General features: G+C 41.1%; 1 protein-coding gene across 2 annotated transcripts in view; it reads right to left on the bottom strand.

Moving 5' to 3' along the window:
- Positions 1-12,509: 12,509 nt before the first annotated feature.
- Positions 12,510-22,964, bottom strand: part of smad1 (SMAD family member 1) — a 106,690-nt gene continuing 96,235 nt past the window's right edge. For both annotated transcript variants that reach the window (XM_060926537.1, XM_060926536.1), the window contains exon 7: positions 12,510-22,738. In XM_060926537.1, coding sequence (XP_060782520.1) covers positions 22,595-22,738 — 144 coding nt within the window. In that variant the 3' untranslated portion in view covers positions 12,510-22,594. The remainder of the gene's footprint in view (positions 22,739-22,964) is intronic.

Below are 22,964 nucleotides of genomic sequence, written 5' to 3'. Positions count from 1 at the left end.
TAAAATAAAAATATAATATAAACTATAAACTATTAATGGAACATAAGTATTTATTATTATTATTATTATTATTATTATTATTATTATTATTATTATCAGAAGAAAGTGAGATAAAAGGGCTAGAACTGAATGCAAAGAAAACAGAATGCATGGTGATCTCCAAGAAAGAGCAAAAGCTCACATGCAACATCAACTGCAAAGGAGAAAAAAAATCAAAGAAGTAACTAAATTTAAATATCTCGGCTTCATGATAACATCAGATGCAAAATGCAGTACTGAGATTAAAAGACGCATAGCAATGGCGAAAGATACCTTTGGTAAAATGGGATCCATACTCAAAAACAGAAATATCACAACAGACACGAAACTAAGGACACTAAAATCGTATGTATGGTCAGTCCTCCTATATGGTTACGAATGACTTAAAGAAGAAGTTGGAGGCAACAGAGATGTGGTTCCTCAGACGAATGCTGAGAATATCTTGGGAAAAGAGAAAGACAAATGAAGAAGTGCTACAGCTGGCAGGAACAAAACGTTCACTTATTAAGACAATCAGAAAACGACAACTGGATTTCTTTGGCCACATCAACAGAAAAGACGGCCTAGAAAAACTTGTGTTAAGTGGTAAAATTGAAGGAAAGCGAGGAAGAGGAAGACAGAGAATGACATATACAAATAGCCTTAACACCTTTGCCACCAACAGTTCACTGACCAATAATGATCTTATCCACCTTACTGGCAACAGAACTGACTGGCAGACCATGATCGTCGATGCCTGTGCCAGGCCTGACACATGAAGAAGAAGAATTATTATTATTGAGAAAACAATTTTTATATTTCATTTCTACAGCGTTAGTGGAAACTGATTTAATTTTTTCTTAATTGCGAAGGCAGTGTGGCCATGATTAAAGCTATCTATCTATCTATCTATCTATCTATCTATCTATCTATCTATCTATCTATCTATCTATCTATCTATCTATCTATCTACAGTATCTAGTCTAACTCCCAACTGCTCCCCGGGTGCTGTTAGCATGGCTGCCCACTGCTCTGGGTATGTGTGTGTGCTCATTGCTCATGTGTGTGTTCACTGCTTCAGATGGGTTAAATGCAGAGAGGAAATTTCACAAGTGTGTGATGGATAAAGTTGTGCTATCTATCTATCTATCTATCTATCTATCTATCTATCTATCTATCTATCTATCTATCTATCTATCTATCTATCTATCTGTTGATATTTTCATATGTTTACTTCAGAGTGGTTAGCTCTGTCACCTCACAGTAAAAAGGTTCTGGGTTTGAACCTCATGGCCACCTGGGGCCTTTCTGTTACCCCTTTTGGGCGGCACAGTGGTGTAATGGTTAGCATGGTTGCCTCACAGCAAAGAAAGTTCTGGGTTCAAACCCAGCGGCTGGTGAGGGCCTTTCTGTGTGGAGTTTGCATGTTCTCCCCGTGTCTGTGTGGGTTTCCTCCGGGTGCTCCAGTTTCCCCCACAGTCCAAAGACATGCAGTTAGGTTGACGTGGGGCAGCCTTGGGCTGAAATGCCCTTGAGCAAGGTGCCTAACCCCTGACTGCTTCCCGGGCGCTCTAGTGTGGCTGCCCACTGCTCTGGGTGTGTGCGCGTGTGTTCACTGCTTCAGATGGGTTAAATGCAGAGGATGAATTTCACTGTGCTTGAAGTGTACACGTGACAAATAAAGGTTTTTCTTTCTTCTTCTTCTTTTCCACCACCAGGGACCAGGTTCTGTTCTGGTTCACACACTAAATTTTGAACCATTTTGGCCCAAAAAGAAATTGGTTCAGAACCTGAAAAGCTGGTTCCTAAATGGAACCAATATATGGCTGGTTTTTCCAGAGTGAACCATGACATCAGTGGGCATGTCATTAGCAAATAGAAAACGCAACGGAAAAGGTTAAGGATGTTTTCAGAAAAAAAATGGAAACAATGAAAACATATCTGCAACAACAGAACAAAAGCTTGGAGGTAATCCATGTGCACTGCCATCTTGCTACTACTGTTTACTCCTGGTGTGAACTGTTCCACACCCTCCGTTCATGACACATCCTTGATTACAACAATTCCATTCAAAACTGGTAAAAACGTAGGACAGTTCACTTTGCACCAAGGTTCAAAGATTCCTGAACAGAACTGTTTCAAGAACCTGTTCTCTATTGGTCAAAAAGGTGTGTGTGTGGAGTTTGCATGTTCTCTTCAGGCCTGTGTGGGTTTCCTCAGGGTTCTCTGGTTTCCTCCAACAGTCTGAAGACATGCGGATTCGGTCAACTGACTACTCGAAATTGTCCGTAGATGTAAATGTGAATAGTGTGAATAGTTGGTCATCTCTGTGACAGATCAGTGACTTGTCCAGGGTCAACCCCGCCTCTCACTTGAAGTCAGCTCTGATTGGCTCCAGCTTCCTCTGCGACCCTGATGGATAAGTGATATGGAGGATGGATGGATGTTTACTTTGTTTCGCTTAATTCAAACATATTTCACATTCCTTGATGTCCAGTTCAGAATCAGAATCAGGATTATTGCCAAGAACATTCTCACATATAAGGAATTTGCTTTGGTGATTGGTGCTTGAACAGTTAAGATAGAAATAATTGGCAAAGATAAAAGTAGGTTTTTACATAGAATTAAAAAAAATAGAGGAATCTGAAATATGTATACAAATTGAAAAGTGGGCAAATTTAAGGGAGTTGTTGAAGTCCAAGCGGGACAGTATGTCCCGTTCCATGAAAAACAGAAGTCCAGAAACCGAGCCTTTCTTTATTGTACAGGCTTTTCACTGTGCCTAAGTGGAGCTACATTATTTAAAGTATAGAGGAATGTCTCATCTCATCTCATCTCATTATCTCTAGCCGCTTTATCCTTCTACAGGGTCGCAGGCAAGCTGGAGCCTATCCCAGCTGACTACGGGCGAAAGGCGGGGTACACCCTGGACAAGTCGCCAGGTCATCACAGGGCTGACACATAGACACAGACAACCATTCACACTCACATTCACACCTACGGTCAATTTAGAGTCACCAGTTAACCTAACCTGCATGTCTTTGGACTGTGGGGGAAACCGGAGCACCCGGACACGGGGAGAACATGCAAACTCCACACAGAAAGGCCCTCGCCGGCCCCGGGGCTCGAACCCAGGACCTTCTTGCTGTGAGGCGACAGCGCTAACCACTACACCACCGTGCCGCCCATAGAGGAATGTAGACTCTAAATATTCAGTTGGCTGATCAAGTTGTATGGGGTCTGATGGTGATCCAATCAAAGCTGACAACTTGGAGAGATTATTGATAATACTATACACAGTAGCTCACGTGAATGTACATTTGTCATGGTAGTGTGGTAAGGGGTGTATATTATTATATGGCTGGGAGACTATTGATAAAACTTTGTGCAGTAAAACTGGGGAAGGATAGTCTGTTACAGGAGGCAGAGGAGGAGGAAAAAAGAGAAAAAAGGGGGGGAATGGGAGAAAACGAGAAGAAAGTGATTTTTAAAACTTAATTCTCCATCACAACAGTTTTTAAATGTTGGTGTACATTATAAATTATTTTTAAAACGTTATAATTCTATTTCTCCATGTATTTCTATGACAGAAACGTTCCCTGTAGGATTCTGGTTCGAGTCCCACACTTGGCAGAAATTGAGAGGTGCTGAAAGTTTATTTTTTTATTTTAAATTCTTGGAAATTACATAATTTGTTTGCACATTGCTGATTATGAACATTATTATTGCTATTACTGTTATTAGCTCTGTATTATTAGCAGTTCTCTTGTTTTACCTCATGTTCATACCGGTTTTGGTCAATGTAGTTTTTTATATACTGCCATTGTTGAGTGGAATAAGTGAGGTTCTGATGTACAGAAGTTCAACAGTTTCAAATATGCATGCAAAAAAGTTTTATTTGATAATTTTATATCTGTATCAGAGGACGTTTTTGTTCATTTTTCTTAATATTATTATTTTTTAAATATAATATGTTTAGTTTCATTAAGTTATAATTGGGCGGCACGGTGGTGTAGTGGTTAGCGCTGTTGCCTCACAGCAAGAAGGTCCGGGTTCGAGCCCCGTGGCTGGCGAGGGCCTTTCTGTGCGGAGTTTGCATGTTCTCCCCGTGTCCGCGTGGGTTTCCTCCGGGTGCTCCGGTTTCCCCCACAGTCCAAAGACATGCAGGTTAGGCTAACTGGTGACTCTAAATTGAGCGTAGGTGTGAATGTGAGTGTGAATGGTTGTCTGTGTCTATGTGTCAGCCCTGTGATGACCTGGCGACTTGTCCAGGGTGTACCCCGCCTTTCGCCCGTAGTCAGCTGGGATAGGCTCTGGCTTGCCTGCGACCCTGTCGAACAGGATAAAGCAGCTAGAGATAATGAGATGAAGTTATAATTTTTTTTTTTTTTTGCTGTATTTTATAATTTTTTGTATACCCTGGTTATTTTATTTCCACTACACAGAGGATCTCAATGGAAATAAATCCTCTACTGGACTTTTTTTGAGTAATCTTCGGTATAATATACTGTGGTACAATTTTTACTCATTCACCATTGTATATTTTACAATTTGTGAGTTGATGTATCTAATGTACTCTGTTTATTTATTCCAAATAAACAAATATTACAGCGGCGGCTACAATTATCGACAGTCCATATTTATTGACACCTTTTCAGATTTACCAATAAAAAACAATTTTACAAAGGTGAGTTTCAGTTACAACAGTTATTATTGGTTAATTAATCAACCGGAAGACCCACCCCCTCACCTTTTGATCTTGTCGTCTGATGACGCAGTTTGTTACCTGAGATGGAATTTTTTTTAGCACGATCAGCACTTTGAGGAAAACCCGGACATTATCATCGCAGGTAAGCATGGTGGAAAGATCATGGACATGTTTTTACTCATCAAATTCACCAATATTTCATGATCTCCTCGTCGAAACCTACCTTGTTTCTTATTCTTTCATTTGACAGCCGCCATTTTGTATCTAAACGTGTTTGAGAAGTCACGTGCGTGAGATGTCGATAATAGTGATCACTTTCACCGGTGTCCAACATTATCGACACCCTGTGGAATTAAGTGACATTTACAACTGTTATGGATCGATCTTTGTGTAACATTGTTGAAGTATATATATATATATATATATATATATATATATATATATATATATATATATATATATATATACATACATATATATACACATACATACAAGTGCATCTCAAAAAATTAGAATTTGTGAAAAAGTTCAATATTTTCCATCAGTTATTTAAGAAAGTGAAAATTTTATATATTATTGACTCATTACACATAAATGTTTCAAGCATTTTTCTATTTTAATTTTAATCAGTATGGCATACAGTACAAAAACATAAAAAAACATCTCAAAATATTAGAATATTTCATTTCGAGTTTGAGTAAAACAGTATGAACACAGTGTATCTCTCGGTTCAGTACACACAACCACAATCATGGGGAAGACTGCTGACTTGACTGTTGTCCAGAAGATGATCACTGATGCCCTCCACAAGGAGGGTAAGCTACAAAAGGTCATTGCTGAAAAGGGTGGCTGGAAAAGGTGCACAAGCAACAGGGATGGCCGCAGTCTTGAGAGGATTGTCAAGAAAAGTTGATTCAAGAACTTGGGAGAGCTTCACAAGGAGTGGACTGAGGCTGGTGTCAGTGTATCAAGACCCATCACGAACAGACATCTTCAAGAAAGGGGATACAACTTTCGCATTCCTAATATCAAGCTACTCCTGAGCCAGAGACAATGTCAGAAGTGTCTTATCTGGGCTAAGGAGAGAAAGAAATGGACTGTTGCTCAGTGGTCCAAAGTCCTCTTTTCAGATGAAAGTACATTTTGCATTTAATTTGGAAATCACGGTTCTAGAGTCTGGAGGAAGAGTGGAGAGGCACAGAATCCAAGGTGTTTGAAGCCCAGTGTGAAGTTTCCACAGTCTGTGATGATTTGGGGTGCCATGCCATCTGCTAGTGTTGGTCCACTGTATTTTATCAAGTCCAAAGTCAACACAGCCATCTACCAGGAGATTTTAGAGCACTTCATGCTTCCATCTGCTGACAAGCTTTTTGGAGATGCTGATTTCCTTTTCCAGCAGGACTTAACACCTACCCACAGTGCCAAAACTACTACCAAATGGTTTGCTGACCATGATATTACTGTGTTTGACTGGCCAGCCAACTTGCCTGACCTGAACCCCATAGAGAATCTATGGAGTATTGTCAAGAGGAAGATGAGAAACACCCGACCCAAAAATACAGATACGCTGAAGGCCACTATCAAAGCAACCTGGGGTTCAATAACACCTCAGCAGTGCCACAGACTGATCACCTCCATGCCACACCGCATTGATACAGTAATTCATGGTAAAGGAGCTCCAACCAAGTATTGAGTGTATAAATGAATATACTTTTCAGAAGTTGGACATTTCTGTATTGTAAATCCTTTTTTTGATTGATCTTAGGGAATATTCTAATAATTTGAGATACTGGATTTCTGATTTTCATGAGCTATAAGCCATAATCATCAAAATTAAAACAAAAAAGGCTTTAAATATTTCACTTTACATGTAATGAATATAGAATATATGAAAGTTTACCTTTTTGAATTAAATTATGAAAAAAAGGAACTTTTTCATGGTATTCTAATTTTTTGAGATGCACTAGTACAGGGGTTTTCAAAGTGTGGGAGAGTCCGCCCCCCCCTCGGAGAGCAAATAAACAACAGCGCCCCCCCCCTACAATTTTTGTTGTTGCTATACTTAATGTTCCATTCGTATTTAAAAAAAAATGGTTGTTTTACACATTATTTTTTTCTTTTTCACATTTTAAACATCTGTGCTTTTTAAAACCTCTTGTTTTACACATTTTAAACATCTCATAGCATCGTTAGCTAGCACCTCTTGGCAGACAACACACTGTAGCGGTGGAGCATCTTCAGATCCAGTCCATGAAAATCCAAACTTTAAATAATTGTGGTCATACCTCCTTCTTTTTCCAGTCCCCCAGGATTCCGCGGGCCTTTTTTGTGATTGTTGCGGGCTAAAATGTCTACTGTTGCGGGGGTTTCCAAAAAAAATTGCGATGAAAGTTGCGGTGTTTAGGTTTTTGTTGCGATTACATTGCGGGAGGAAGTGAAAGTTGCGAGAAATTGTTGCGATTTTTTCTTTTTGTGATTAAAATTGAGTGATATGTTAAATATTAAGTTATTACTGAAAAACTATTGATTAAAAAACAAAGACACTGAGAAATGGTCCTATAAACAACTTTACTAATATAAAAGATTACCAGGACGACAAAAATGCAGAAAAATAGGCTTTACTTATCCAAATGCTCCTGTTGGTTCAAAAGTTAAAGTGCTGAGAACCTCACAGCACAACATGAAGTTACCTTAAAATATAATATAAATGCCTCAGCTTTCATGTAAGAAAAAAAACTATTAATACTAGTACTGTGTGCAGGTAGTCTCTCCTGAAGACTAAATTAAACAATAATTATAAACTAATAAAATAAATGGCTCAGGCTTCATAGAAGGAAAAAAAAACAATTTGAACAGAATCTCACAGTATGATGCTGAAGCTGCCTAAACAATGGAAAATAAAATACCATTTTGGCAAAAATGTTGGCATCCATTAATTTCTTGTATTAAGTAAAAAAATAAAGTGCACACAGTCCTTCACTGTAAACATAACACACTTTCAGTAACAGAATTTAAGCCTACAGAAACACTGACTCGCACATCATGCAATGTTGCCAGATACTGCTGACGTTTTCCAGTCCAAAATATGTTCAAAACCCACCAAAATGCACTTGAAACCTCCAATCTGGCAACACAACAGAAGCATGCTGCTTCTCTTGAACATAGACATCTGGAAGTAAGGCGGAAGGTAGTTTGTCGATGTCACCTCAAGACGACGCCAACAATTGGTCAAATTTGCGGGAAAGTTGCGGTGATTGGATATAATTGCAGCACCGCCCTGAATTCGTGGGATTGGTTGAATTTGCGCTGAAGTTGCAAATCGCAACATCCTGGAGGCTCTGTTTTTTTGCTTGGCCCAGACTTTGTCTCCTCACTCACTGTAGCTTTAGGTACTAAAAATCGATCCATTTTGTCTCTCACGTTGCGCCCCCCCTGAAGAACTCTGGCGCCCTCCAGGGGGGGCGCGCCCCACACTTTGAAAAGCCGTGCACTAGTATATAAGTGCTGTAATTTATAATCTTTTTTTCTGATTCATGACAGAATGGAATGTTGATAGAGTATTTGGAATCCGATTGCAATGAACAGAATTAGACCAGAATTAAATTCCACGCATATAAAAAATTACATGCTTGAAATATTCAGATTTTTCTATTCCATTCAGAAAGTATATATTTTGCAGTTTGTTGTAAATATCCACCACATATTACAACATCAGCAGACATTTTATATTTTGGTTCAAGGAACGACATGCGACCTTTGACCTGGATTTTCACGTGGTTACAATGTCAATCGCCTGTTGATGTTTATTAGTAAACAGCAAAATTAGAAATTAATACAAACAACGACGAATGATTAACAAAATGTGATCTACGAAAATACTTAGAAAGTGGAACAAAAAGATTTTCTGATGCAGGTTAAACATTATTTGTTGACAAACAGAATTACTTCCTCATTTATGTAAACACCGACATCAATATATTTATATAAAAGATATTTTATACTAAATATAAGTCTATGTAAAACAAATTTTAAATAAAAACTATGTTTTGTTAACTTAATACCACATACTGATTATTTTTTAAAAATAAATAATCATCTGGGTGTCGATAACTGTGGACAAAGGTGTCTATAATTTTGTGGAATGGTGTCACGTGATCTTATTCGCTAAGTAATCGGGAATCAACTAATTTTTTTGTTCCAGTGGAAGTTTGAGTAATTATTCATGCACAAGTTATGTATTGAAAGTCTTTTCTACTTTTGCAAGGGCCAAAAGATCGTTAAGGTGTCGATAATTGTAGCCGTCGCTCTATTATTATTATCTTGCTTGGGATGGAGTCCACCAGGGGGCGAGGTATTGTTTCTGGTCAGGTTTCTTTTTTTTTGTTAGCAACATTACGGGAAAACAGCTGGACCAATCTTCATGAAACTTTCAGGATAGATGGGCATTGGTCTCAAATAGAACCTCCAACATTTTGAGGGTCATCTGGTCAAGGTCACCAAAAAGGTCAAAATTGTTTTTGGTGCAAATGGTGTCCCAAATATGTCCCAAATCACTTCCTACTCACTACATAGTGGACTATATAGTAAGGTCGCCATTTTGTAGTGCTGTCTGAATGTATAGTGAGCATTATTACACCCTATATAGTGCACTCAAAGCATCTTACAATGCATCATGAAAAGTAGTGCAGCTGCAAAGAAGTAGTTTTATCATTTAATCAATGAGCTCACTATATAGTCCTCTATATAGTAATTCCCTACATAGTGAGTCGGGCATAATGAACGAGCGAGTGATTTAGGACACAGCATTTGTAACCAATCAGCACTTATCCTGATCAAGTTCGATTACCCGTTCTATTTCTTGATAAACTTCGGAACCGATCAGAAACAGAAATGAAACTAGAAAAGCACTCGGAGAGCGCAGACCTCCGCCAAGAATCCTTTAAAAAATTCTGGGATCCAGACAGTGATCCGGATCACCGCCAACATTTAATGGATTGTTACTTGTGCCCAGTCACACCTCTGGAAAAAATTTCAGAGCAATCCGTTCATTACTTTTTCCGTAATGTTGCTAACAGACAAACCAACCAACAAACAAACAAACCAACGCTACTGAAAACATAACCTCCTTGGCGGAGGTAAATATACAAGGTTCCATCAAACACCTTAAAGGGTTTTTGGTTTGTCCCTCTGAGGTTATTCTCAAATTTTCTTCTGCTTGAATGCTTCTCTTTCCAAGCAGGACCTCGACAGAAACCTGATGTGGTTTTATGATGCTGTGACACACAGTGATCTATAAATAACCAGAAAAGCACTCGGAGAGCGCAGACCTCCGCCAAGAATCCTTTAAAAAAATCCGGGATCCAGAAGGTGATCCGGATCACCGCCAAAATTTAATGGATTGTTACTTGTGCCCAGTCACACCTCTGGAAAAAAATTCAGAGCAATCCGTTCATAACTTTTTCCGTAATGTTGCAAACAGACAAACCAACAAACAAACAAACCAACGCTACCGAAAAAACATAATCTCCTTGGCGGATGTAATAAGAGAAACCTCGTTATAACTTCGTAGTATTGGAAGATAATTGGCTGATAAAAAGAGAAACGAAATTCACCTCGTGGTTCGCCGAGGCTACCGATTCGATATCAAGTAAGTGGTGTTTATTTGAAGAAAACTGACCTTATGATTATCACAGCTTTTGTTTAGTCCTTCTGAAAGGTCAAATGAAAGTTGTCTTTTTTTTTTAACTTTTTGGGAGATATTTAGGTGGTGTTTACATTAGACCGTATCCGTATCGTTTTCGTCGCGGATGCACTGTCCGTGCACATTAAAACGCAGGAAACGACTCCACAGGCGGAACAATTTGAATCCGCCAGGGCCCACGTATTCAACCCAGTACGTATCTGATCCGGTGCTGTGTAAACATTGAGGAACGAGGAAACGCTGTGCTGAGCTCTAGCTGACGTCGTCATTGGACAACGTCATTGTGACATCCACCTTCCTGATTCGCTGGCGTTGGTCATGCCACGTTGGTCATGTGACGCGACTGCTGAAAAACGGTGCGGACTTCACTTCCTGCTATTTGTGTGTGTACGCGAATCGTTTTAAAAACGTTAATCTGATGATCCGCTGATTCAAAATAATGTAAACAGGACCTTAGAGTCTTTACACTTATGAAACAAAATCTTTTCATGAGTATTAGTGACCTTGAAAGAACAGAAACCACACTTGTGAGATTGAATCAGTTGTTATAACACTAAAATAAGTGCTACCCTTGTTGTTGTTATTATTTTATTATTCTGTGTAATTGTGTGCGGGTAATAGTTTTCGTTGTTTTAAATGTGATCGATAAATAAAGATTGACTTCACTTGGTTATACTGGGATACGCGGCGCCTCAAGTGCAATTCACTGAACATGGAAGCTCATTTTTGTCTCACAGCTTGATGTGTAGAACGTCTACCAGTAAAGACACAACACGGAGCGTCTCTTTATGGTTGGTCCTCGCTCCAGTTACTGCGTCACGGTGTCCAGAAAGTCCTCACACATGGGGTTGGAGAGCAGGGTGAGTGGACCAGCCTCACTGTGGGCTAGAGCTGCTCTTATCATGCAGTACCAGCACACGCCTGAGAGGGGCAGCAGAGTGAAAGAGCTGGAAATGCAAACAGCAGCAAAGTAAACAGTGATCTATACACTATGTATAGATCAATGTGTGTCACAGCATCATAAAACCACATCAGGTTTCTGTCGAGGTCCTGCTTGGAAAGAGAAGCATTCAAGCAGAAGAAAATTTGAGAATAACCTCAGAGGGACAAACCAAAAACGCTTTAACCCTTTGATGACTGACCCCTTGAAAATGGTTCCTCCAGGAACGATGACGTTTCAGTTGTCAAGACAATGGAAAAACTAAAATACAAGAGCATTTTGTTTTGTGCACAAGAGCATTGTGACGTATCTTTCTGTTTTTGTATTTTAGTTTTTCCGTTGTCTTGACAACTGAAATGTCATCATTCCTGGAGGAACCATTTTCAAGGGGTCAGTCACCAAAGGGTTGGGTGTTTGATGGAACCTTGTATATTTACCTCCGCCAAGGAGGTTATGTTTTCGGTAGCGTTGGTTTGTTTGTTGGTTGGTTTGTCTGTTAGCAACATTACGGAAAAAGTTATGAACGGATTGTTCTGAAATTTTTTCCAGAGGTGTGACTGGGCACAAGTAACAATCCATTAAATTTTGGCGGTGATCCGGATCACTGTCTGGATCCCAGAATTTTTTAAAGGATTCTTGGCGGAGGTCTGCGCTCTCTGAGTGCTTTTCTAGTTTCGTTTCTGGTTCTGATCGGTTCCGAAGTTTATCAAGAAATAGAACGGGTAATCGAACTTGATCAGGATAAGTGCTGATTGGTTACAAACGCTGTGTCTTAAATCACTCGCTCGTTCATTATGCCCTACTCACTATGTAGGGAATTACTATATAGAGGACTATATAGTGAGCTCATTGATTAAATGATAAAACAACTTCTTTGCCGTGGCCTTTTTTTTCTTCTTTGCTGCTGCACTACTTTTCATGATGCATTGTAAGATGCTTTGAGTGCACTATATAGGGTGTAATAATGGTCAATGTTCCAGAAACACTGGTGTGGGGACTTCAGTGGATCAATTTAAACTGTATCCAATAAATACCGACTTTTTTTTTTAAAGAATACTGTATTTTATTATTTTTATTCCTGATACTATCAATGCTTCTGTATTCATCAGGCGTTCTACAGATTAAAAGACGACACGCAAGTCTGTGATATTGAAAATTTTATTATTGTATCTTCCAGTAGAGTTTTGATATTCATAGCTAAAACTGCTTTCTGGAAAACTCTACATACACAGCAACAAGAGCACAAACATAAGGACGAAAACAAAGACACAAAGCACTTAGGAAAGTGCACACAGGACAGAACGATGATAGTTTAAAAAAAAACACACAAGGTTCAAATTTAAACAGTGAATGGGATTTCTTTTAATAAAAAAATGAATGAAAGAGAATCACAAATATAATTTTTTTTTTTTTACAAAATAAACACAAATAGTGCCATTTAGAAAGCAACCGAATAAAATCAGTTATTTTACTTTCAAATAATAATTATTTTAAAAAATGCTCAGGCAAGACTCACTGCTGCTTTACGGATTAATAAATCACAAAAATCACTAAAGTCCGAGTGTGTTTTAATGCGACGCTCCTTTTGGCTTGGACTAAAATTTCCAGATTTATGGCGGGAATTAATGTGGATTCATTTTCACACCGAACGAGTTAAGCGGCTCAGCGTTTAACGTGTACAGTGTGCTCATGATCAGAAGGTTGCGAGCTCAAAGGATAAAGTGTCACCGAAAAGATGCAAGTTAATTTTTCCTTTCTATGCAGTCAAAGTTTCGGAAGAGGGAAATAATCCCACATGGACGTCTCGGGCCTGATTTAGACTCCTGTATTTTAGTATCTGTGAGCATCAGACATTTGCAGAGTTGTGAACAAAATGAAATGATGGAAGAACGAAATAAAGGGTTTCACCAGAACAGAAACATCTGGATATAAAAATGTGCTGAATGTGAGGACTAATGTGTCGATGCTATCCTGAAACGGGTCTCACGCTGCCGGATTTCTTGGAAACCAAACATCCCTTTTTCATCCAACCGTCTTCCACTAAGCAATACCACGAACAGAGAGAGAAGGGGGGGAGAATGAAAGAGAGATGGGGAGAAGGGGAGAGAGAGAGGGAAAGAAAAAGAGGGGAAAGAGAAAGAGAAGGAGAGATAGAGAGAGAGTGTGAGGGGGAAGAGCGAGCGAGAGTGACAGCAAGGGGGAAGAGAGAGGGAAAGAGAAAGAGAGATGAGAGAGAGAGGAGAGCAAGGGGGAAGAGAAAGAAGGAAAGAGATGGGGAGAAGGAGAGAGAGAGAGAGAGAGAGAGTGTGTGTGTGTGTGAGGGGGAAGACAGAGAAGGAAAGAGATAAAGAGAGTGCAAGGGGGAAGAGAGAGGGGAAAGAGAAAGAGAAGGAAGAGAGATGGAGAGAGAGAGAGGAGAGCAAGGGGGAAGAAAGAGAAGGAAAGAGAGATGGGGAGAAGGAGAGAGAGAGAAACAGACAGTGTGAGGGGGAAGAGAGAGGGAAAGAGAAAGAAGGAAAGAGATGGGGAGAAGGAGAGAGAGAGGAGAGAGTGTGTGTGTGAGGGGGAAGAGAAGGAAAGGGAGATAGAGAGAGAGCAAGGGGGAAGAGAGAGAGGGGAAAGAGAAGGAAGAGAGATGGAGAGAGAGGAGAGCAAGGGGGAAGAAAGAGAAGGAAAGAGAGATGGGGAGAAGGAGAGAGAGAGAAAAAGAGTGTGAGGGGGAAGAGCGAGGGAAAGAGAAAGAAGAGAGATGGAGAGAGAGAGAGGAGAGCAAGGGGGAAGAAAGAGAAGGAAAGAGAGATGGGGAGAAGGAGAGAGAGAGAAAGAGACAGAGTGTGAGGGGGGAAAGAGAAAGAGAAGGAAAGAGAGATGGAGAGAGAGAGCAAGGAGAGAGGGGAAAGAGAAAGAGAAGGAAAGAGATGGGGAGAAGGAGAGAGAATGAAAGAGAGGGGGAGAAAGAGAGAGACTGAAAGTGAGGGGGAGAAGGAGAGAGAGGGAAAGAGGAAGAGACAGGGAAAGGGGGAAGAGAGAGAGAGGGAAGAGAGAATAAAGAGGGGGAGAAGGAGAGAGAGGGAAAGAGATGGGGAAAGAGAGAGGGGGAGAGAAAGGGAGATAGAGAGAGGGCAAAAGAGAAAGGGAGGGAGGGGGAAGGAAAAGGGGGGGAGAGAGAGAAGCGAGGCAGGTGAAGGAAGAGCTGTGTACTTTTGCTAAAACGTAAATGATCCCAAGAACTAACTTATCACACAGACATGAGACGTAACTACTTTATAGATGAATATAAAAAGACGTACAATGTGTCGCTCTTTACTTCATAAAAATCCATCCTGCTGTGGTAAAGGGACGCCATGGCCTAATGATTAGAGAAGCAGCTTTGGGACCAAAAGGTTGCCGGTTCGATTCCCTGGACCAGCAGGAATGACTGAAGTGTCCTTGACTAAGGCTCCTGACCCCTGCTGCTGCTCTGGGTGTGCTGTATATCACTCTGGATAAGAGCGTCTGCTAAATACCTGTAACGTATAAGAGGAACAAAACACTACGGATTTAAAATAATACTACGTGCAACAGCCAAGTGGCAGGATACGGCTCGCTCGATGTCTACCCACAATCCCTTTCTCTGCATTGTGAAACAGATCCACAAGTATTAATCAGTGAACTCTCATCTCATCTCATCTCGTTATCTCTAGCCGCTTTATCCTGTTCTACAGGGTCGCAGGCGAGCTGGATCCTATCCCAGCTGACTACGGGCGAAAGGCGGGGTACACCCTGGACAAGTCGCCAGGTCATCACAGGGCTGACACATAGACACAGACAACCATTCACACTCACACCTACGGTCAATTTAGAGTCACCAGTTAACCTAACCTGCATGTCTTTGGACTGTGGGGGAAACCGGAGCACCCGGAGGAAACCCACGCGGACACGGGGAGAACATGCAAACTCCGCACAGAAAGGCCCTCGCCGGCCACAGGGCTCAAACCCGGACCTTCTTGCTGTGAGGCGACAGCGCTAACCACTACACCACCGTGCCGCCTCAGTGAACTCTCCTGTGAAAACAAAGCTGCTGATTAAAGTTCTCTATTGAAAGCTGAACTGAATCTCCAAACATGCTTTTCTGTGGTAAAACATCTGAAGGAGGACGACGTTAAAAGTGTAAAAGCAGGCTGAGAAACAGGAAGTGCGGCTGATTATCTGTATTGTGTGATAATATCCGCTGTTAAAAGCGCTATATAAATAAAATGGAATTGAATTGAAACATCATATCCTGGTTAATGTACTTATTTTGGGTGATTAGTAACAGCTGTGTGTGTGTGCGCGCGCGTGTGTGTGCGTGCGTGCGTGTGTATTTTTCTTCTAACCCAGGTGTAAATTCATGCCGTGTGTTATAAATCTGTAGTTAGTTTTCCCGCATCACTGGACTACTTCTGAACAGCCAGTGCGTGGTTTTAAAATCACTTGGGTTTTTATTACTTACGATAAAAAAGTGAAATAACAAACAGTATTGTTTTACAATGATCTTAGTGAAAAGATCACTTAGTGAAGAGAGAGAGAGAGAGAGAGAGAGAAAGAAACTTTACTCTGGATTTTCCCCATTTGCAGGAAAGCGCTATCTCCCCTCTTCCACATACGTACATGACACTTCAGAGACGCCCACGATTGGCATGTGATTGACAGGTGACTGAGAATATGCCCCTCCCACCCAGACAGCACGGTGAATTTTTCTCTCTTGGGTCCTGTACACGGATGACTGCGGCATCTTTGGGATTCAAACTCACGATCTTCATCTTTAATCTGGAATTTTGAATCTTTTCCATTTTTAATACTGATTATCCTTTGGCATTTTTTGTCACGCAGATGTGGTTACAGGACCTGTTTCAGGATCACGTCCATTAACTTAACTCACATCTATCAACATGCGAGAAACAGGATATTTGTTTTAATACAATAACATTTTTGAAGAAATGATCTAAAACCCTTTGCGGACAAGAAAACCGGAAAACATCTTAAAATTACACACAAGTTTGATTCTGTCATCCAAAGAGATTCTGTCATTCACAAATGTGTAATCCAAAGACACGAGAGAGAGAGAGAGAGAGAGACACACACACACGAGAGAGCGAGAGAGAGAGACACACACACACACACACACACACGAGAGACAGAGTGAGACACACGCACGAGAGAGCGATAAAGAGAGACACACACACACACACACAAGAGAGAGCGATAGAGAGAGAGACACACACAAGAGAGAGCGATAGAGAGACACACACACAAGAGAGAGCGATAGAGAGAGACACACACACAAGAGAGAGCGATAGAGACACACACACACACACACACACACGAGAGAGCGATAGAGAGAGACACACACACACACACAAGACAGCGATAGAGAGACACACACAAGAGAGAGCGATAGAGAGAGAGACACACACAAGAGAGCGATAGAGAGAGAGACACAAGAGAGAGCGATAGAGACACACGAGAGAGTGATAGAGACACACACACAAGAGAGAGCGATAGAGAGAGAGACACACACACACGAGAGCGATAGAGAGAGAGAGACACACACACGAGAGAGCGATAGAGAGAGACACACACACACACGAGAGCGATAGAGAGAGACACACACACACACACAAGAGAGAGCGATAGAGAGAGACACACACACACACGAGAGAGCGATAGAGAGACACACACACACACGAGAGCGATAGAGAGAGAGAGAGAGACACACACACACACACACACACACACACACACACACACACACACACAGAGAGAGCGATAGAGAGAGACACACACACGAGAGAGACAGAGAGAGATGAGAGAGACAAAAGAGACACACGAGAGAGAGACATGAGAGAGAGAGACACACGAGAGAGAGAGAGACATGAGAGAGATAGAGAGAGACACACGAGAGAGAGACACACACATGAGAGAGACAGAGTGAGAGAGACATGAGAGAGAGAGAGAGACAGAGGCACGACAGAGAGAGACAGACACACGAGAGAGCGAGAGAGGGAGAGAGACAGAGAGAGAGACACGAATGTGTCTTTCATTAAAAACAAATCAGGAGTCTGGTCATTTTGGGTCTTTTTTTTCAAATAATGTTTTTGTTATTCATTGTTTCATTTAAACAAACAAACATTGTTTATTGAAATCACATTTTATTAGCGAGCAAACTGATGATGGAAAAGAAACACGTACAGGATTAACCAATCAGAATCGTGCATTTTTTCCTGTTTCGGTTTAACAGCTACTTGAAAGCTCGGTACAGTGTCTTGCAAAAGTATTCATCCCCCTGGGTGTTTGTCCTGTTTGGGATATTTTTTATAACCCAACCCTGATCTATACTTCTCCACAACTTTGTCTCTGACCTGTTTGGAGGCTCCTTGGTTCTCGTGTCGCTTGCTTAGTCATGCTGCAGAGTCAGGGTCCTTCCAGAACAGGGTGATTTATACAGACATCATGTGACACTTTGATTGCACACAGGCGGATCTCAATCAACTAATTATGTGACTTATGAAGTGAATTGGTTGGACCAGCTCTTATTTAGGGGTTTCATACGAAAGGGGGTGAATATTTATGCACACTCCAGATTTCTGGGTGTTTTTTCATCTTAATTATCGTTTGTGTCACAATAAAAAAAAAAAATGCACCTTTAAAGCGGTAGGCATGTTGTGTAAATCAAATGGTGCTAACCCTCCAAAAATCCATCTTAATTCCAGCTTGTAATGCGACAAAACAGGACAAACACCAAGGGGGATGAATACTTTTGCAAGACACTGTATATCAGAACAAATACTAGAGATTTCTATCAAGATGTTTTAGTGTAGATCTGGTGTTAAAATGCAAGATGTCTTTTCTTTTTTTTTTACTGTATTACTAACAATAATATTATAATTAACATTATAATTCATAATGTTCCGACGGTCGATCGTTCCTTACACAGTTATTAAAGCCACAACGTCTCGCTTCTAGACCTCTCTGGCGTCCACTAATCAATTTAACTGCACAAACCACGCTGTGATGTGCGATTATTTAGATATTTCATCATCCATGCTCTGAAATCTCGCTGACACGAGAGAGAGTCTTTATGGGATTTATTTATTTAAGTAGCTTCATCGTTCACGTCGTTCTTTGTTCATGAGCTTGTGTTGTATTCTACTGAACTCCATTTGCACTGAATTTGATCTGTATTTAGCCCACGATTATGGTTAAATGTTAACATTTAAGAAATGCGATGTGACGTACTGCATCAGGCCCTGAGAGTGATCTTGAGCAACACTGGGTTGAAGGGGAAAAAAAAAAAAAAAAAACACTTAATTCCTTAACGCAAAATGAAAGCTGGAGCTGCGTGTCCTTTCAGCGCTGGTCACACTAGAGCTCGCGATGGGTTTACGAATACTTGGCGATGAAAAATTGTTCGCATCGCCACCAATCGTGCGATGCGTGTGAAATGTTCTCCGAGCTTCCTCCGAGTTGTTTTTTGGTGTCTCGACCTCGTGAACAGTAACACAGTACATTTACTTGAGTACTGTACTTAAGTACGCTTTTTGAGCATCTGTACTTAGAGTATTTTTTTTTTATTTTGGAAACTTATGACTTTAACTTCACTGCATTTGAAAGGCACATATCGTACTTTTCACTCCACTACATTTCTATCAAGGTCCTTGTTACTCGTTAAGCCTCGGTCACAACCGGCTGTACGTGCTCCTACGGCCGGTCTACGTGCAAAAAACGCAAGAAACGCACGGAGGGTGCTGATTTTCGAGCCGCAGAGGTTCTTTGTCATGTCAAACAAACTCTACGGGCGCTTACGTTTTTTTCAGGTTGCAAGACAAACTTACGGCCAACGTGCGTCTTTCTCCACGAACAAAAAAACCGCAGCGATTTGGGAAACGCCAAAAATCGCACGGCCAAAAAATCGTACGTCCGGTTGTGACCTAGGCTTTACTATGAAGCAGCTTTGAAAGTGGATGTTTTTTTCCTTTTTCTAAAATGTGATGGTTTTTTCGCAGGTGACACTGAGACAGCCGGTCAGTAATCACTACGGTCACGTCACATCCATAGACTGTATAAAATCAAGTTCAATGATTTCTCCGCAGCGTTATTTGAACGCGATCAGTTGACGGCAGAATGGAAGGGGGCGGTTCTTCTGGGGAATGAACGCACTCATGAACCCATGTTTCAGTTTTCTGAAAGGATTAAAGATTCGTTTCGTTTTAAACATTTGCTTTGTTTGCCGAAAACGAACCACATCACGGCCTACAAAAAACTTGCCGTCCGACCTGCAGAGGCATATTGAGGTGTGTAAACATTTTATTCCAAGAGAAAGCTTGCAACGAAGCCGTCCGTGCTTTTAGAGCTAGTTACAATAGCTATGCAGTCTGGTTAGTCAAATGACTTTCTATGGATTTGCCCACCAAGTTGCCGTAGCCTTGTCCATGGCTAACGTTTACACATAGCTAGTTAACTTGGACACTCTTAAGGCCTCTGCATGCTCTTGCGACAAGGCTTTCGCAGATAGCTTTTCGCAGACAGTTGTAATTTATCATTGAGCGGGGAGTAATAGGCGCGCGCGATGTTATTCACCGCCACAACGCAAGGGGGCGCGAAGTCGCAAAATCGCTAGGAGTAGTTGGTGGGTGTGGTTAGTGGAGTGTTTATCCTCCGGTTACTTATAATGACTAGAACTGGAGTCGTATAGATGTACGTACTTCCTCACTTCCTCGATCAACCGCTCTTCGTGCCGCTCCATCTTCGCTCGTGTTTTTAAAAATGCCGGTCGTGAAAACAAACCAAACCGGGAAAGTAGGGAAGCGGAAGTGCGTGTACAGCGGATGTAGAGTGGACCAATCAGAGCCCTCTTGTCTGCGAGGCTGTCTGCGAGGCTGTCTGCGGTGGTCACAGTTTTTGGGAGGTGCGCGCAGAGCGTCTGCGAGGGGGGGGGGCTTCGCAGACGCCATCTGCGACGCCATCTGCGAGGACTGGGTTGTCAGCATAAATTGGCCCTTAGTTAGCATGTAAACACGGAGTCACGCTAACATGAATAACGTCAACTTATCTGAACTCCTTTAGCATAATCTTGTTGAATAAACAATGTAGAAATCTTTCTTTTCTAGTCATGTTAGCTACCCAATAAGATTTCGAGTCTGAAAAGTTTTTGCTAGCACGTCCGATGGAGCCTTAGCGCTACAGGTTCTACAAGCTAGTCAGTAAATCCAGTCAGTTGCTTCAGCGGTATTAGGTCTTGTAAGCATTGTGGCAATAACACAACAATGCGTGAACAGAAAATGTACTTTTAATACTTAAAGCTAGACCGCCTTTCAGATTTTTCAAGTGTAGGACATAAAAAGAATTTTCCCCAACACCCAATTATTTTACTTTAGTGGACCGAAAGCTACTCAATTCGAATTACAGACTTCCAGTTTTATTAGTTTTTGGGGTTTTTTAAAAAATAGAACAATTAATGAATTTAAGCCCACATGGCCCTAAATTCTCCGCTGTTTTTTCCAGCTTCACCATGACCCAATACATGATACTACATCGTGCATGATGTGGTGGGCTTTCCCCGTTCGAAGGCATTGTGGGATACAAATTTGAAACAGGAGAGAAAAATGGAGGACGTGAGTGTGCGAACGAAACGTGAAAGACCGACTACAGTAACGGAAAGAAAGCGAGAAGAAAAGACGTTATGTTCTATACGAAGGAAAGGAAACGCAGGACCAAACTAATAAATATCGGCGCTCGGCGAGCACCTCGGTGTGATCAGCTGTTCGTTTAGCGACAGAATGATGGACCTAAGTGCACGCTCAAAGGTAAACCTGCGCATGCGCACACACACGGACTTCCTCTGTCTGCTTGACTGCGCGATGCAAGTGATTTCATGCCAATTATTTGCTTTAATCCCCTCAAATTAAATAACTTCCCAGTGACAGAATAGCCTGAGATTTTGAGATATTCCAGAAATAAACATATATCACAATGACCAAATTTCAGCGGGAACTAAATTTCACCGATGTTATGAAATCGAAACTTGTATCAGAGTAACATAAATAACGAAGTTGGGTACTTTGCCCACCTCTGCTCATGAGCGGCCAAAAACGTCATGAAAAATTTCAATGCACACGTTGAAATTTGGTGGCGATGTTTTTGTCGGCAAACTAAGCACCGAATACTCGCAGACGGGTTTGGGAATAGTTCCCGAAGCTCGGTTCATCGATAACTCATCACATCGCGAGCTGGAGTGTGACCTTAGCCTTAACATGATTTAATTTGCGTAAATGATAACAGAGTTTAGTGTCTTTCATTCATTATTATAAATGTTTGAGAATAAAGGGACGCACTTCCATTAGGAATTCGGTAAACAGTGCTTGCCTCTTCTCCCTTTCTTACACTTATTACTCTTATCTGTTAAAATTATACTGGCAAAAAAATAATAATAATAATAAAAACAGACTGCACAGCATTTCCTCTAATAATCATCATCATCATCATCATCATCACATCTACGTTTTTAACTTTTTACACTACCTTTAAAATCATGTGAAATCAGTCGGATGCAATAAAAGTAGAGCACGAGTCTGTGTATGTGCTCCTACTCTACTAACATCATGCCGTTTAATTAATCTGCGTATTGTTTTCCCATTACAACACTCGATTATTAACTTCCATCTCTTTTCTTCCCTCACTAGCGTTTCTTTTTTTTCTCATTTTTGCTACATTTTCTTGCAAAAACAAAAAGAGCATTAAAAACTGTAATACATTCTGTTCTACACAGCACAGACACTTTCTAGAAAGTTCATCATGTCCGATGCACAAATGTCTACGATTATTTACTCATTGTTATCTCTAAGCAGGTCAGTCGAGTCACACGTCCCCCCTACTTACTGTATAATCGCTGTACCTACACAAATCCCCCCCGCAATGGAATACTGACGTGTTTATTTTGCAAACAAAGAAAGAAAAGAAAGGAGAAAACGTGAAATCGGAAAGCGCCTGCTGTCACAAGACCGAAGGAGGATACTTGCAACGAGTACGATGGCCTCATCAACGAATACGATTGGTCACACAGAGTTATCAAGTATCTTCCAGATGTTCGCTGACTGAGGACTTTGCCCGCTGCCAGTCAAATCATATAATATACACAACTGCCCCGCCCCATAACCCCATCGTTAATCCCGCTCCCTCCCCTCTCCACGGAAACCAGGAGGCGGTGTGTTTAGGACACGGAGGAGATGGGGTTGTGAGGAGACCCCATCTGTGTGAGAACCTTGTCCAGCCACTGCAGCGGTCCGTGGAGGTGGATCTCGATCCAGCAGGGGGTGCTGGTCACGTCCTGACGATGGTATTCAGCTCCCCAGCCCTGGGAAAGGAAATCAGCATTAGCAGAGATGTTTACACGCTGTCATGTCAGACACGTTTAATATGACGAATTATTATCCATTTCTGGTTACATGCAGTACAATCTGAAAAAAAAGTTAAATAGGAAAGTAGTTTTTTTTTTTTTTTTTTTTAAAGATGACGACTTAATTATTCACGACTGTAAGAACAAAATGAGTGACTAGATTAAAAATAAATTAAAGGCTGAA

The sequence above is a fragment of the Neoarius graeffei genome, chromosome 7, assembly GCF_027579695.1.
Source record: "Neoarius graeffei isolate fNeoGra1 chromosome 7, fNeoGra1.pri, whole genome shotgun sequence".
In the NCBI taxonomy this organism is placed as follows: domain Eukaryota; kingdom Metazoa; phylum Chordata; class Actinopteri; order Siluriformes; family Ariidae; genus Neoarius; species Neoarius graeffei.
The sequence above is the reverse complement of the archived record's forward strand: the minus strand, read 5'-3'. Positions and strand labels throughout refer to the sequence as shown.